General features: G+C 42.5%; 1 protein-coding gene across 1 annotated transcript; it reads right to left on the bottom strand.

Annotated features, from left to right (window-relative positions):
* Positions 1-2,371: 2,371 nt before the first annotated feature.
* On the bottom strand, positions 2,372-10,032 carry LOC134192275 (uncharacterized). Its single transcript, XM_062660996.1, has 8 exons — positions 9,649-10,032; positions 8,297-8,371; positions 7,801-7,972; positions 5,683-6,021; positions 5,220-5,430; positions 4,753-5,103; positions 4,200-4,614; positions 2,372-3,018 (listed from the first exon to the last, which is right to left on the bottom strand). Exons 1-8 carry the CDS (start codon positions 10,009-10,011, stop codon positions 2,533-2,535), a joined length of 2,412 nt encoding a protein of 803 aa, XP_062516980.1. The 5' UTR covers positions 10,012-10,032; the 3' UTR covers positions 2,372-2,532.
* Positions 10,033-13,067: the final 3,035 nt, after the last annotated feature.

Genomic DNA, 13,067 nt, shown 5'->3' with positions numbered 1-13,067 from the left:
TTCACGTGAACAGGATAGTCCCCGCTATAGCGTGGACTATTCTGTTCACCGGGGACTATCTTGTTCACAGGCGACTATCTTGTTCACAGGCGACTAACTATCCTGTTCACGACGACTATTCTGCATGTTCACACTAGCCATATGCATACAGTGTTCATTGTGACTATTCTGTTCACAGGCGACTTATAATCCTGTTCACCGGGGACTGTCCTGTTCACGTGAACAGAATAGTCTCCGGTGAATAGGATAGTCCCCACTATAGCGGGGACTATCCTGTTCACCGGAGACTATCCTGTTCACAGGCGACTATCCTGTTTCCGCGACTATTCTGCATGTTCACACTAGCCATATGCATAGTGTTCATGGCGACTATCCTGTCCACAGGCGACTACACGTATTCTGTTCACAACAATTATTTGAATTACATCAACAGTAACTCTGCAAAAACATGTATTGTTTGTTTATCCAATCTTTATTTGTAGCCTATCTAATTCAACGAAAAATCTGTCTAGTCTCAAAACCAATTAATTAACGGTGCACTATTTCAAATAAAACTTGTGCACTATATGCTATTGTAGCTGTAAATAACTACTCATTATCTGCTTTGATACATCTGTTAAGTTAAAACATAAAAGTATATTTGAGTCAGTCTTCCCATCTAGAGACGTCCAACAGGAATTGTAGGCAATGACCTGGCGGCAGTTATGACATCATTTTTAACACAATAGCCTATGCAACCTCCCCCCACACTCTAAACACTAGACTTCTTTTGAATCTGTGTCTAAGATTGATCGATCGATGCATGGCAATTTCTGTGTGATATAGAAATGTATTATAGTATGGTACTCATGTGTATGAATTTCTTTCACGCCTGCTGAAGGCATACAGTATCCACAGTTAATAAAGGACATACAGAACTGTACATTTAAAATTTACACAGAGACACACACAGACACACACAAAATAGATAGTATAAAATGTGTTTTTGTTCATTGTATATGAGGAAAATAGTAATGCTAGATCACAGTCTCAATCTTCAATTAATTTCCCTACCCTAGATGACTTGCTGGTGCTTGCTTACAACCATCGATCCCTGTTACTGACGCAATTAACTTACTATGCATTAATTGCATTATAGTTGCTGTAAATTTACTAGCTTCTTGCAACCACTCGCCAACCTTCTGTCACAGACACTGTACAGTATAGATATCATACTTATCTAGGAATTACGTAATCACACATGGACAATCAGAAAATTATTAGTTGTAATACACACATTCCTAGGATCTGTATACACCAGAGAGGACCACTTTAGTTGAGCACATTGGAAGAGTCTACGATATGGTAGTGTTGTCAGCCACGTACCGTACAGGCAGGTAGCTAGATAGCTAAATTGAGCAAGAGCTAGTACGGTAAGTGTTGCGCGTATGGATTGATGGGACTGTTGACAATGAACAAAAGTGTCTAGCTAGTGAACAGAAGCTCTAGTGAACACGCAGATCTATAGTCGCCGTAAACAGAATATATAGTAGCTGATAGTCGCCGTGAACAGGATAGTCCCCGGTGAACGTGAACAACATTGTCACCTGTGAACAGGATTATAAGTCGCCTGTGAACAGGATAGTCGCCATGAACACTATGCATATGGCTAGTATGAACATGCAGAATAGTCGTCGTGAACAGGATAGTCGCCTGTGAACAAGGTAGTCCCCGCTAGGGTGGGTTCAAATTGCGTGAACAAGATAGTCCCCGGTGAACAGAATAGGAGCAAATATGAACAGAATAGTCCACGTGAACAGGATAGTCACCGTGAACAGAATAGTCCCTGTACAGCATGAGCCAATCTATAGCTAAGTATAGGAGTGTGAGTGTGTAGACCTCTAGATAGCTGTATACGAGAGCATGGTAGTTAACTAACTTAAAACATTATTTGGCCGAACAACAACATGTGCTTATAAGGCGTATTAAAAGTAAATAAAATGGCTCTGATATACTTACAGCATTTGCCTACGTGCTCTTACCCTTTCCCCACCCTTTAGCAATTAACCGACAAGTCACGACGTCGACACCATTCGATTGTGGTAGATAACATAGATATACAGTAGCACGGTTTCAGGGTAGCTAGCGTAGCATCCTACGTTATATCTATACCTCAATCTCTTGGCTTTTTGTCGGTAATTCGAATCGATAGACGTTTTTCATTTGACATCACTTGCGAATGACTTTTCGCTAGTTAACTCAAACTTTTCTACCAGGCCCTGTGGCCCCTAGAGACCGGGAAGTGGGTTTTTAGCTTGGACAATAGTGCAGTTTCGCACCCAATCTACGCGAACGCGTTCAGTTGTACGCAAGTAACTCATCGCTACAGTACTGCAGACAGAACCACACCGAAATTGACTGAATGCCTAGTTTACCAGTCAACGTGCAGCTCTAGTGTCACGTGACCAAACACCATCTAACCAGCAGAGTCATCCAAAACACGCCGAGGCAATCAACAAACAAATTCAATAATGGCAGACGATATTCGTTAATTTACGCAACATAAATTGTTTCCTCGCCAGACGAGGGAATTTGTGCTGCAACTGTGAGGATACGACCGTCTGGTTTGACAAACCACGTGGTCAACATTTCGGACGGTTTACCGGACACCTTCACCTTCACGCCATTTCCATTCACACTCACTTCTGTAAATCGATTGGGCGAGACGGCAACGAGTTTGTTGAACTCGCCCAAGAACACGTAACCGTTAGACAAGACGGGACTGATAGAGTAGACAACAAAACTGTGCTCTTGTCCGTTCATGTCGCCCGTATGTAGAGCAAATGGATGGGCATCGTCGAACGTGTGGAGGCACGCGGTGGCCATGCTGTAGTTCGAACAGCTAGGAAATCCCCACTCTCCTATCATAAATTTTGGTCGATTGGTCATCATTTTGAGAGGGTAGATGTGAGATGGAGTGACATGGAACTGCTTTGCTACATCAAAAGCGAGCACGTAGTACCACATGGTAGAACCAATCTAAAAACACAAAAAAATGTATGAAATCGGCTGGCCACGTACCGTATTTTCCACTTTTGCACCATGAGGCTCAGTGTTTTGACGTTTCTAACGCCAGTATGGGGCGGGTGGCTATTGCCACTCCATCTGCACTTCGTTTCCTCATGCACTTAAATTCCTACCACAGCAACACTATCAAAATATGCAATAACAAAGTCCTCATACAATCAAAGTAATTTTTGCTTCATCTGGTGTATGTCCAATAGGAGTCCTACTTGCTGAAATGATCTAATTATGATTTTCTCAACTTCTTGTGTGGTGGCGCCATGAGTGTCTACAGCATCTCTTTGTACTTTGTTAGCTAGCTATCCCTAGACTGGTGCCCAGTCCTCCTCGGCTCTAGGTTGCAACACCACGTGCGCTAGCTGTCATGTGTGTATAGGTCCATACACATGTGGTTGGCCAAAGCGCGAAGGAGGCCTAAATTAGCTTCCATGACCATCTATTCTCATCATGCCTAACTTGTCTTGTAGTAGTATATAGGGATAGCTTAAGACTCCTGCCCAGTCCTCCTTCGCACACGACCAACCACATGTGTGAAACCACATGGACCTATACACATGACAGCTAGCGCACATGGTGTCCCAACCTAACGCGGAGGAGGACTGGGCATGAGTCTAAGCTATCCCTATCGACTACTACGAGACAAGTCAGGCACGAAGAGAATAGAGATGGTCATGGAAGTTAATTTAGGCAGCATCAAGTAGTTGTATATGTATACTGCACACTACGCAGTTAGATGACTATGCACACTAGGCAGTTAGATGACTAATTAGTAAGGCCACCATTGGCAGTACAAGAAGCATGCATGTACTACTGCCCATCACTTAGGGTGCAGTGAACAGCAAATTGAGGTCAATGATTTGCTCAATTTGAGCCTATCTATGGTAGAACATGTACATACTGTTCATGACATTCAAAATTTTTTTCTTTGATTCCTTGACTAACATGAAGTGTAAGTGTGTAAACACACACACACACACACACACACACACACACACACACACACACACACACACACACACACACACACACACACACACACACACACACACACACACACACACACACACACACACACACACACACATTGTGTTAGTCAAGGAATCAAAGAAAACAAGAAATGTATATCATGAAATTACCTGACTGTGAGTATTCCAAATATTTCCGGCTGGTATGCCCCCTTGGTCCACCGGCATGAACTGTGCATCAATCGGCACAATAGGTTTTGACGGCTTTAGCAGGACTCCATCAGCACGACACGACTGCATGATGAGCTCAGGATCAGTGAAATTCCTTCCATCACTAATACCAACCGGTCCACCACTGAAGGTGCTGATGATCGTCCGCATTCTAATGTTGTTTGATGATTTGTTGTATGGATTGCCTGGCTGATCAGCTCGTGTCCATATATCATCAAAAAATGGACCAATGTCCAGTGCACGCATCAGCATGGCAGTCATGGCAATGTCCCACCTGTTACCAGCAGTGGGAAAGTCATCTTCACTGGCACGAGCATTTGTGATGGCAGGAAACAAAACAGACTGTAGCAAATCACTAAGATCAACAGAACGACTTCATTAAAAGTGTGTGTGTGTGTGTGTGTGTGTGTGTGTGTGTGTGTGTGTGTGTGTGTGTGTGTGTGTGTGTGTGTGTGTGTGTGTGTGTGTGTGTGTGTGTGTGTGTGTGTGTTACCTTGGCAACTCCATACAAAGTTGCACACTAACGTTGTGCTTTAATGCGGCATCTGTCATTCCCTTCATCCAAATTTCAGCCGCATCAACTTGCTCCTGCAACTCAAGAAAGAGAAGAAACTGGAAGTCAAGAAAGTCGACTTCGTATGCACCCATGCTGCGACTGTACTGCGACATAATATAATCATAAAATTGATATGACTGATGAGGCTCAACATTAGCAATTGGTCCTCGTGCATAACTAAGTTGGAAGTCAAGGCTATCAATGAAATCAAACTGCTTCCTTGTGACGTAATTATTATGCACAGAGAAATAGTTGGCGTACAACAACAATGGAATGCCCAACGTTTCCCTAAATAGAACAGAACAATCAGAATTGTATCACCAATTCAAGACCTGCTCTGTGTGACAAGTGTATCACACAGAAGAGAACACGGAGCAGGGTGTTATGGAAAATAATAAAATTACCGCAACCATGACAAACCCTTGGGAAATAAGTTTTCTTTTGGTATCCATTCAATGCATCCATTGCCATTAGGATACCACCATGGATCCAATTGAATGTAGGAAATAGGTACACCCATGGTGTCGAGTAACATTTTTACATCAACGAGGACATCTTGAGCCACTGCCGTGGGATTCTGTTGCCAGTAACTGCCATCATAGTAAGCACCATTGTCTGTAATGGAACCAATATATGAGATGAGAAAACTTAGTGAAACTATGCAAGCCGGTGGCAAGCAGACAGGTTGTGCACTAGTGTACCTGTAAGTAAATAGACTACAAAGACAAATAGACAGATGGACAGACAGACAGACAGATAGACGGATGGACAGACAAAAAGATGAGTGGCCACATACAAACACAGACCACGCAGGTAGACAAAAAAACAGACAGCAGACATAAAAGCAACAAGACATTAAACAATTACCTGTCCAGTATCCTAATTTTGTATTTGTGGGATCGAATTCTGGAGATATTCGTGTAGTTCCGTATCGAGCTCTTAGCTTCTCACCCCACGATTCCACTGCAGCATTGATTCCGTGTTCTGATCCAGACAGTCCAAACGATATATTGAATCCGGATTGGACTTCGGTGATGTAACTCTGTAATCCAAAAACAAAGCTTGCAGCATTCTGGGGGGTTGCATCAACTTTGGTAGCAATGGCATGTTTGAAGTTGTTGAACGAGGAGATGACTATTGCATCAGACTGGTTCCTGGCCACCTCACCAGTTGTATTAAATAGAACCACTGGACCACCCTCTGTACCTATAGAGAATTATAACCTTCAATAGCTTCTTTGTGGTCTATTTGCAATTTGTTCATTGTTTGTTGATGAGTCAGTCTGTCAGTCTGTATGTATGTATGTATGTATGTATGTATGTATGTATGTATGTATGTATGTGGCTCAATTGGTTAGAGTGTGCAGTTGGAGATTGGCAACATCCGGGACCTTTGGGTCAGAGTTTGAGTGCGGGAGGTCCACATACATAAATTCCCTTGGGCAAGGAACTAACATACAATTGCCTCACTCTCTGGAGTGTCAGTTCAGTCCAGAAAGTGTGAAGTGTGAAGTATGAACTATGAAGTGCAGTGAGCGGGACGTACCTGGTGACATGATGGAGTGACTGCTGAGGCAGCAGCAGCAGCGGCGGCAGCGGCAGCAGCAGCGGCGGAGGCGGCGGCGGCAGCGGCGGAGGTGGCGGCGGCAGCAGCAGCAGCACTCCCAGGCAGCAAAGATGAAGAAGAACATGATGACATATAGTGACTGAGTTTAGATTGTACTTGCAGTATCGAACCTGGGCTTTAAGGCTCTTGTATGTATGTATGTACAAACAAAAAAATGTATGTATGTATGTATGTATGTATGTATGTATGCATGTATGTATGCCCAAGGCAGAGCTGTCTGCTACTGGGCACGTCCACAGGTGGCGGATAGTGGAGTGACCTCCAGATATGGAGTTAGCTGCGATAAAGCAGGTTCAGCCTGTCGAATAAGCAGTCGTGGACCAACAACAGTGGTGCCAACAGGGAGGGAAGAGTGATGCAGCAGGTGGCACTGCTGTTTCATGGAAATGCTCCAGATTCCCAAGTACAGCACCATGACATGGTGAGTTCAGGCCGCCATAAAAGCTTGTGCCGCCCTGCTCATAGCCTTTAGTCCTGAGGCTTGAGTTTGTTCTGTTCTCTGATGCGGATGAGACCATGGTTCAATGGTTTAGAGAACTCTTTGAGTATTGGTGATATTCTCCAATGGCAGTTGCAAGGAACTCACATAGGTGCTCCTGGCACATCACCTGCATCCTGACATATGGGTTCGCTCGTTGCAATTCTTGCTCCAGTGAATCACTTCATATGTTTAGGACGAGATAGTGGATCTGGCCCAGCACACACCTTATTCACTTAAATCTATTGAATGTGCAGGTTTTCTGTAGTGGACACTGTTAGATAGTCTGATTCACTGCAGCGTGGACATGCCATTATCATCGTCATGTATGTATGTATGTATGTATGTATGTATGTATGTTTGTCTGTCTAGGATAAATTGTTGCATACTGTATAGTCAGATTTTAGAGTTGATACGCACTTTTACAGTTTGATTCAAATAAAGAAATCTGTCTGTCTGTCTGTCTGCGTCTGTCTGTCAATACATTTATTTTTTCAATTAAATCAAACATTTACATCATGAGCAACTAAAGAGAAACGTCCACAGCAACACTAAGACAGCAGGACCATTTCGATCCAGAAGCTTTCAACTTAGTACACTACGTTTTGATGATCTAATCTGGCTATGCTAATAAGTTTGTCCGAGATGACTTTCGCATTACAACGTTGCAGTGTCACTGATATGATTGATTGCCAATTGGTCTTGAAGTTGATGTCATTTCATCTTTCTCATCATCCCTTGCACTCTGTCTGTCTGTCTGTCTGTCTGTCTGTCTGTCTGTCTGTCTAGAGTCTGTCTGTCTAGAGTCTGTCTGTTAATATGTCAATCTATTTTTCTTGTCTGTTGGTCCGCATGTCTTTCATGTGTATTTCAAGGGGCACCTCCTTTGAATGACTTCAAGCCGACACCATAGGAATTCGAATCGCTAGAAAAGCGTCCATGCCACTCCGCATACCCAAGAGAATGCAGCTTGGATGTATTTGAGAAATCAAACGCAGGGAAAAAGGTTGAGGCCGTGGTAGTACTCCAAAACTCTCCAACACGATTACCAACCTTAAGAATAACAAACACTATTCACACCATTAAGTATACATTTTGTTTTGGTTTACAGGTGTATGATCAATAATGATAAAGTCATTTGATCCTGTTACTGCATGAAGACATGCCACTTCAACCATATAAATGCTGTTGAAGAGAAAGAGCAATCTAAGGATATGGACTGACTCGAAACCAATCAGTGTGAGGTAAGATGGACACAGACAAAGAGACAAACAAAGTGACAACATCGGTGTGAAGACAGTAAATTGCCAGGCAGCCAAACTGAACAACCAGGTTGTCTCTTAGGCCATTCGTGCAGGAGGATATTAGTACACCAACCTTTCTGTTTGATTTGTTTATAGTTGTCTCTCCTGGTTTGTCTTGAGCCATACCAGTGACCCTTTGAGGAAAACTCTGTACACACAATGGCAGTTAAATAGTTGCGGTGACTTACTGCTGCAGGCAACCTCATCAAGGCAATTCTGTATGTGATTTCGATCATCATATAACAGCAAAAATATGAGCATATAAGTTATTGGTTATTTATTCTTTGAACAGGAAGAGCTTACCAAATGTGATTCTTCTCACACTCATTAGCATCATGACACACTACCAGTTGTGGTTACAGTATCATTCTATTAAGCCTGAGATGCATGTCTCTTTTCAGAATGGGCGAGCATGTCATGAAGCTTTTGCATGTAATGCTAACAAAAATGGTTAAGGCTCAAATACTGGAAGAACAGCTCACAATGAGCACAAGGTGCATCATGATGCTTGTTATTAACTTTGTGGTAGTGACTTTGGCCTATTTAGTAAATTGCCAGTATTTCATTGCTGAGCATAGCGAGGCTTCTAATCCGGGTCGCACAACAGAAAGGGGCGTGGTCCTATATGCAATCCATCGAGCTCTTGGTATATATATATATATATATATATATATATATATATATATATATATCTGTACACACAAACCTCAAATTTCTCCTCTCCACGACCACGTTTCATTATAAGACCTACTTCAAAAAATTGCTTCCGTGTCCAACTACAGATCAGTATAGGAACGATTCATGCAAGTGACCAAACGGTGAAGAAAAAGCGTCATAAATTTCCGTCGCCCCATCCTTTTGTATTGTAGCTAGGGATTGTGTGTACTTGACAACCAAGAAACACCTTTATTAGCTGAATGCCACCTACAGTCAACTATTCACACGTCCCCTATGATCAATCCTTTACTACACTGTGCTGCATCTAACACTGTTGATAGTCAATGTTTGCTGATATCAATTTCTATGTCAGTAAATACCATACCACTGTCGATCGTTACAACGTTACTGAGAGCATACTTACACTGTACATTTCAATTGTCTTGATCACAATTGCAAAACGACGACTACCTATACCAGGCCTATATACGTAATCTAAACTACTAGGAAGTTTGCATGTTTAATTCCATGACAGAGTTTCAACAAATACGTATTGTCTAGCTAGGACGCAGCGTTTTCAGATGGTCAGAAAACTCCGTTTGGACATGTTACTCACCAACGTGAGGCGCCTACAGATACTGTACAACTAGTAAACTATGAAACAATAATTCCCTCTCTCAACCAATTTTACCAAGAAATTATTATGGTAGGCATTAATTAATGCAAACGACTTGTTTAATTAATATTCTTGATATTAATCCTACTCACTGTTTCGAATAGGAAGAGATCATGTTTCGTGTAGTATTTGATTGTATTGACAAGACGAATTGAGTCGCTCCCCGCCGTTTGGAGACTCAAACTTATGGCTGAGAATTGGCCCAAACCCGGAGTCGAGCCGTTTTGTTGCTCTTTTCCTGCTAGCTTGAGCTGGTTCCAATTCCCATTGGCAAAGATGCGGTTCACAATAGGAGAACTAGCAAGCCACAGCTCGCCGTTTACAGTAACCAAATAGGTGCCATCGTCTCGTACGCAAATTTCATAGCGTTTTCCTTCCCGCCAGATTATTTCGCTGCCTCTCGTGTTTGTAGCAAGAACTAGAGAGCAGATAAGGATAGTCGTCACGACAGACATTTTGGACAATTTGTTGTTCACGTGATGACTCACGTGCTCCGTCGAGACGGAGAGAAGTGTTGAACTGGCAGGCATTCTAGTGCTAAAAATCAGGGCTGTTGTTAGCATGACAATAAAGCCAAACGTGGCTCCAGAGAACTGTCCTTCAGCTCCAATTTTACTCCTCGAGCTCTGTACATATTGTCCTAGCTAGTCTAGTTGCCAAGTGATCATGATACTGTGGCTTGAGTGTCCAGCCGGTCGTCTCCCCCGGCTGGACACGTGCACTCGAGCCTCTAGGCAGACAATATGTGGCTCCACACGGAAGAACTACAGACATGGGAATACTAATGGGGCCACTCCCCATATCAGCTGAGGCATGGAAATCAACAGGACACTGAAGATTTGTGAATACACTTGATGACCCGCTGATTCTACATCACATCATGCTATTTGGGTATTTATATTGTTCTGATTGGACGTTTTGACAACCCATAGCAACGAAAAGATCAAGAGAATGGCCAGACTATCCACTGCCGCCATGCATTACCATGTCCAACCCGCGTCCATGTTGCGACGTCACAAGAGCAGACTCACAATATGCAAGTAAACTGAAACGTATAGTCTCTATTTAATCTTTGAGTATGTCTTCTGGCTTAAACAAAGTCATTTTATTGTTTTAAAAGCTTTTTGAAAATGATTTTGATTATTAAGTTTCAAATTTACTGGTTGAACTGACAGCATGCCAGAAGCAGTCGTGAATCTCAACAGGTCAAACATCCTCCAATCTCAGATATGAGGATGGCAAAATCAAAGCCATTACCTTACCATTATGACTTGTTTTAATTTACTAAAAGGTGCAGCTGTCACTGTAGATGCATGTATTTGCAGTGTCTGAGAAAGTCCAATAATTTTTTAATCTAAGTCACATGCTCAGGGTGGCTCCATAATTATGCCCATGTCTGTACGTATACCTGCAGCCCTGAAAAAGAAGTATGATGGCAGAGGCCATGAGAATAGGAGCATGAGTATGAGCAATGATTGTTTTCTCGCCGGAAGTACGATGGCGAAAAGGGTCTGGCTACGCGAGACTAGTACTCCTTACACGGCTCTGTGTGTACCTCTAGATGATGACTTCGACTAGCAATCCATGCGATGCAAATCAAGATCTCTGGAAGTGTACGCGGACGGAAATTGTTTTTTCGAGCTGCTTCACTACTGCTCTAGGTAAGTCAAGAACGACACATTGAGCTGCGCGTTCGTACTGCAGCTGAGCTATGTCGCAACAATTGATTTGCGCTTGCGTCGTCATCAAATTAAGTTAATTAATTAAGTGAAGTGGTAGGCTGTACAGTCCTTGCAGTTGAGAATCGACTCTCCTGAGTCCACAGAAACGACTGTGAAACAGAGGTATAGCACTAGCATGCTAATTTGTGTTTCGTTGCATGCCAGATATTAGGTTGTTCGTAGTTGGTAGGTAAATCATAGTACTTGGTAAATAGCAAAAATTTGGAGATGTGGAGGAAGTCATGCATGTTGTAGAAGCTATAGGCAATCGCAACAGGATCCAATAAGACAACGTGCGTGTGCATGGCGATTGACCAACTCACGTCTCCCACGTTTAATTAAACAGCTAAAAATCAGTTTATAGATTAGTTGCAATCTGCACAGAATTTGAAAAATATACTGAGATCCTGTCACAGCTATAGCATCCTCTCTAGTTGAATGTCTTCTGTAGAGTCGATCACCACTCTACGACTGCATGCTCGTTTTAGGATACATTATGAATAAAGCCATATATTTTATCTAAAGAACTATACACTGCAATCTAGCTAGTATACCTAAGTACACACTGGCACTGCTGCATTAATTGACAGGTATGGCATAGTACTAGTGTGGTGCAGTGTCTACAACACGTGGATTCTAGAAGCATGCAAACTCAAATATCACGACTAATAAGCAAGTTGAGAGTTAGCTAGAGAAACACCCTGCATGGTCTTCGTCATATCATAATCTAGTTATCCATCTAAACATACTTGGCACGCGCCATTGGCGCCTACGACAAAGATTTTGCTATTTCAAGAGCATGCAACAATGCGGAAGTCTAGGGAATAGAAGACCAAGATATCGCATGCATGCACATGCAGTCTATCTCTAGGGGTCGAAACAGAAAGGCGACGCCCATATCAACCAAATTTGGCATCTTTACCTAGTTACGTACAAAATGACAGATATCTGCGGCAATGACTCTAGATGACGTAGACAGTTGCGTTTGTTTGAAATTTTTTGCAGTTCTCGTTGGCTTATCTAACTATAGTTGCCGACTTCGACAGTGTATTTTGTCCTCATCTATATAGATTTGCTACTAAACTTGGTCGGTCAAATCAACCGACAGGAACCGGACGTTTACCGGCTGTCTAGGAAGAGGTAATGTGTCTGTGCATGTGTTACGTGAAGTATATATAGACATCGCTGTAGAGTTGGTGTAAATATTCGTAGGCTGTGACTCTCGTTTTCCTGGTTCTATTAATAATATACACTAATGTCGCTCTAGACATTTACTAGACAAATTTTTGTTATTTATATGGATTTCCTTTGCTACTGAAATTAACTTCTCGATACAATAATAAATTTATATGTCACCAAATCTATCAGCGTAAGTCCTGCAATGGGTACGTAGAGCAGTTGGTAATTATAAACGTGCCTATCTAATCAAATAACCGAGGCAAATACTGACGGTCGTGTGTGTATGTATCTAGAGTGTTTGCGCGAAGGGAGGGAGCACTCGGCAGCTAGAAGCAGAATTAACAGTTTGCAGCCACATGCACGGCTAGGTCAACAGACTATAGCTTCCGTCAAGGCTACACAAGACAGTGCGCCACAAGAGATTTAAATAGAGGTAATGCTATGAGTGCCTCCTGCAGTATGGTGTCCACTGCATGCATCTAAAGATAGGTCTACACCACTGGTCCACTGTAGACTTACTTTCAATTGACTGAAACTGCTTGGAAATGCTGCGTGCAAGGAAGTACGCATGTCTCGTTCATTTGAGCCAAGAACTCTGTTTATAGCCTTTG

This window comes from Corticium candelabrum, chromosome 16 (genome assembly GCF_963422355.1).
Source record: "Corticium candelabrum chromosome 16, ooCorCand1.1, whole genome shotgun sequence".
NCBI lineage: Eukaryota > Metazoa > Porifera > Homoscleromorpha > Homosclerophorida > Plakinidae > Corticium > Corticium candelabrum.
The sequence above is the reverse complement of the archived record's forward strand: the minus strand, read 5'-3'. Positions and strand labels throughout refer to the sequence as shown.

Bases quoted from the DNA above. Each gene is read 5' to 3' on its own strand.
- LOC134192275 (XM_062660996.1), bottom strand. From the start codon at position 10,011: ATGTCTGTCGTGACGACTATCCTTATCTGCTCTCTAGTTCTTGCTACA. The intron at 8,372-9,648 runs GTGAGTAGGATT...TTGTGTGTACAG, and splicing joins ATCTCTTCCTATTCGAAACA to AGTTTTCCTCAAAGGGTCAC. The intron at 5,104-5,219 runs GTAATTTTATTA...TGTTCTATTTAG, and splicing joins AAGGGTTTGTCATGGTTGCG to GGAAACGTTGGGCATTCCAT.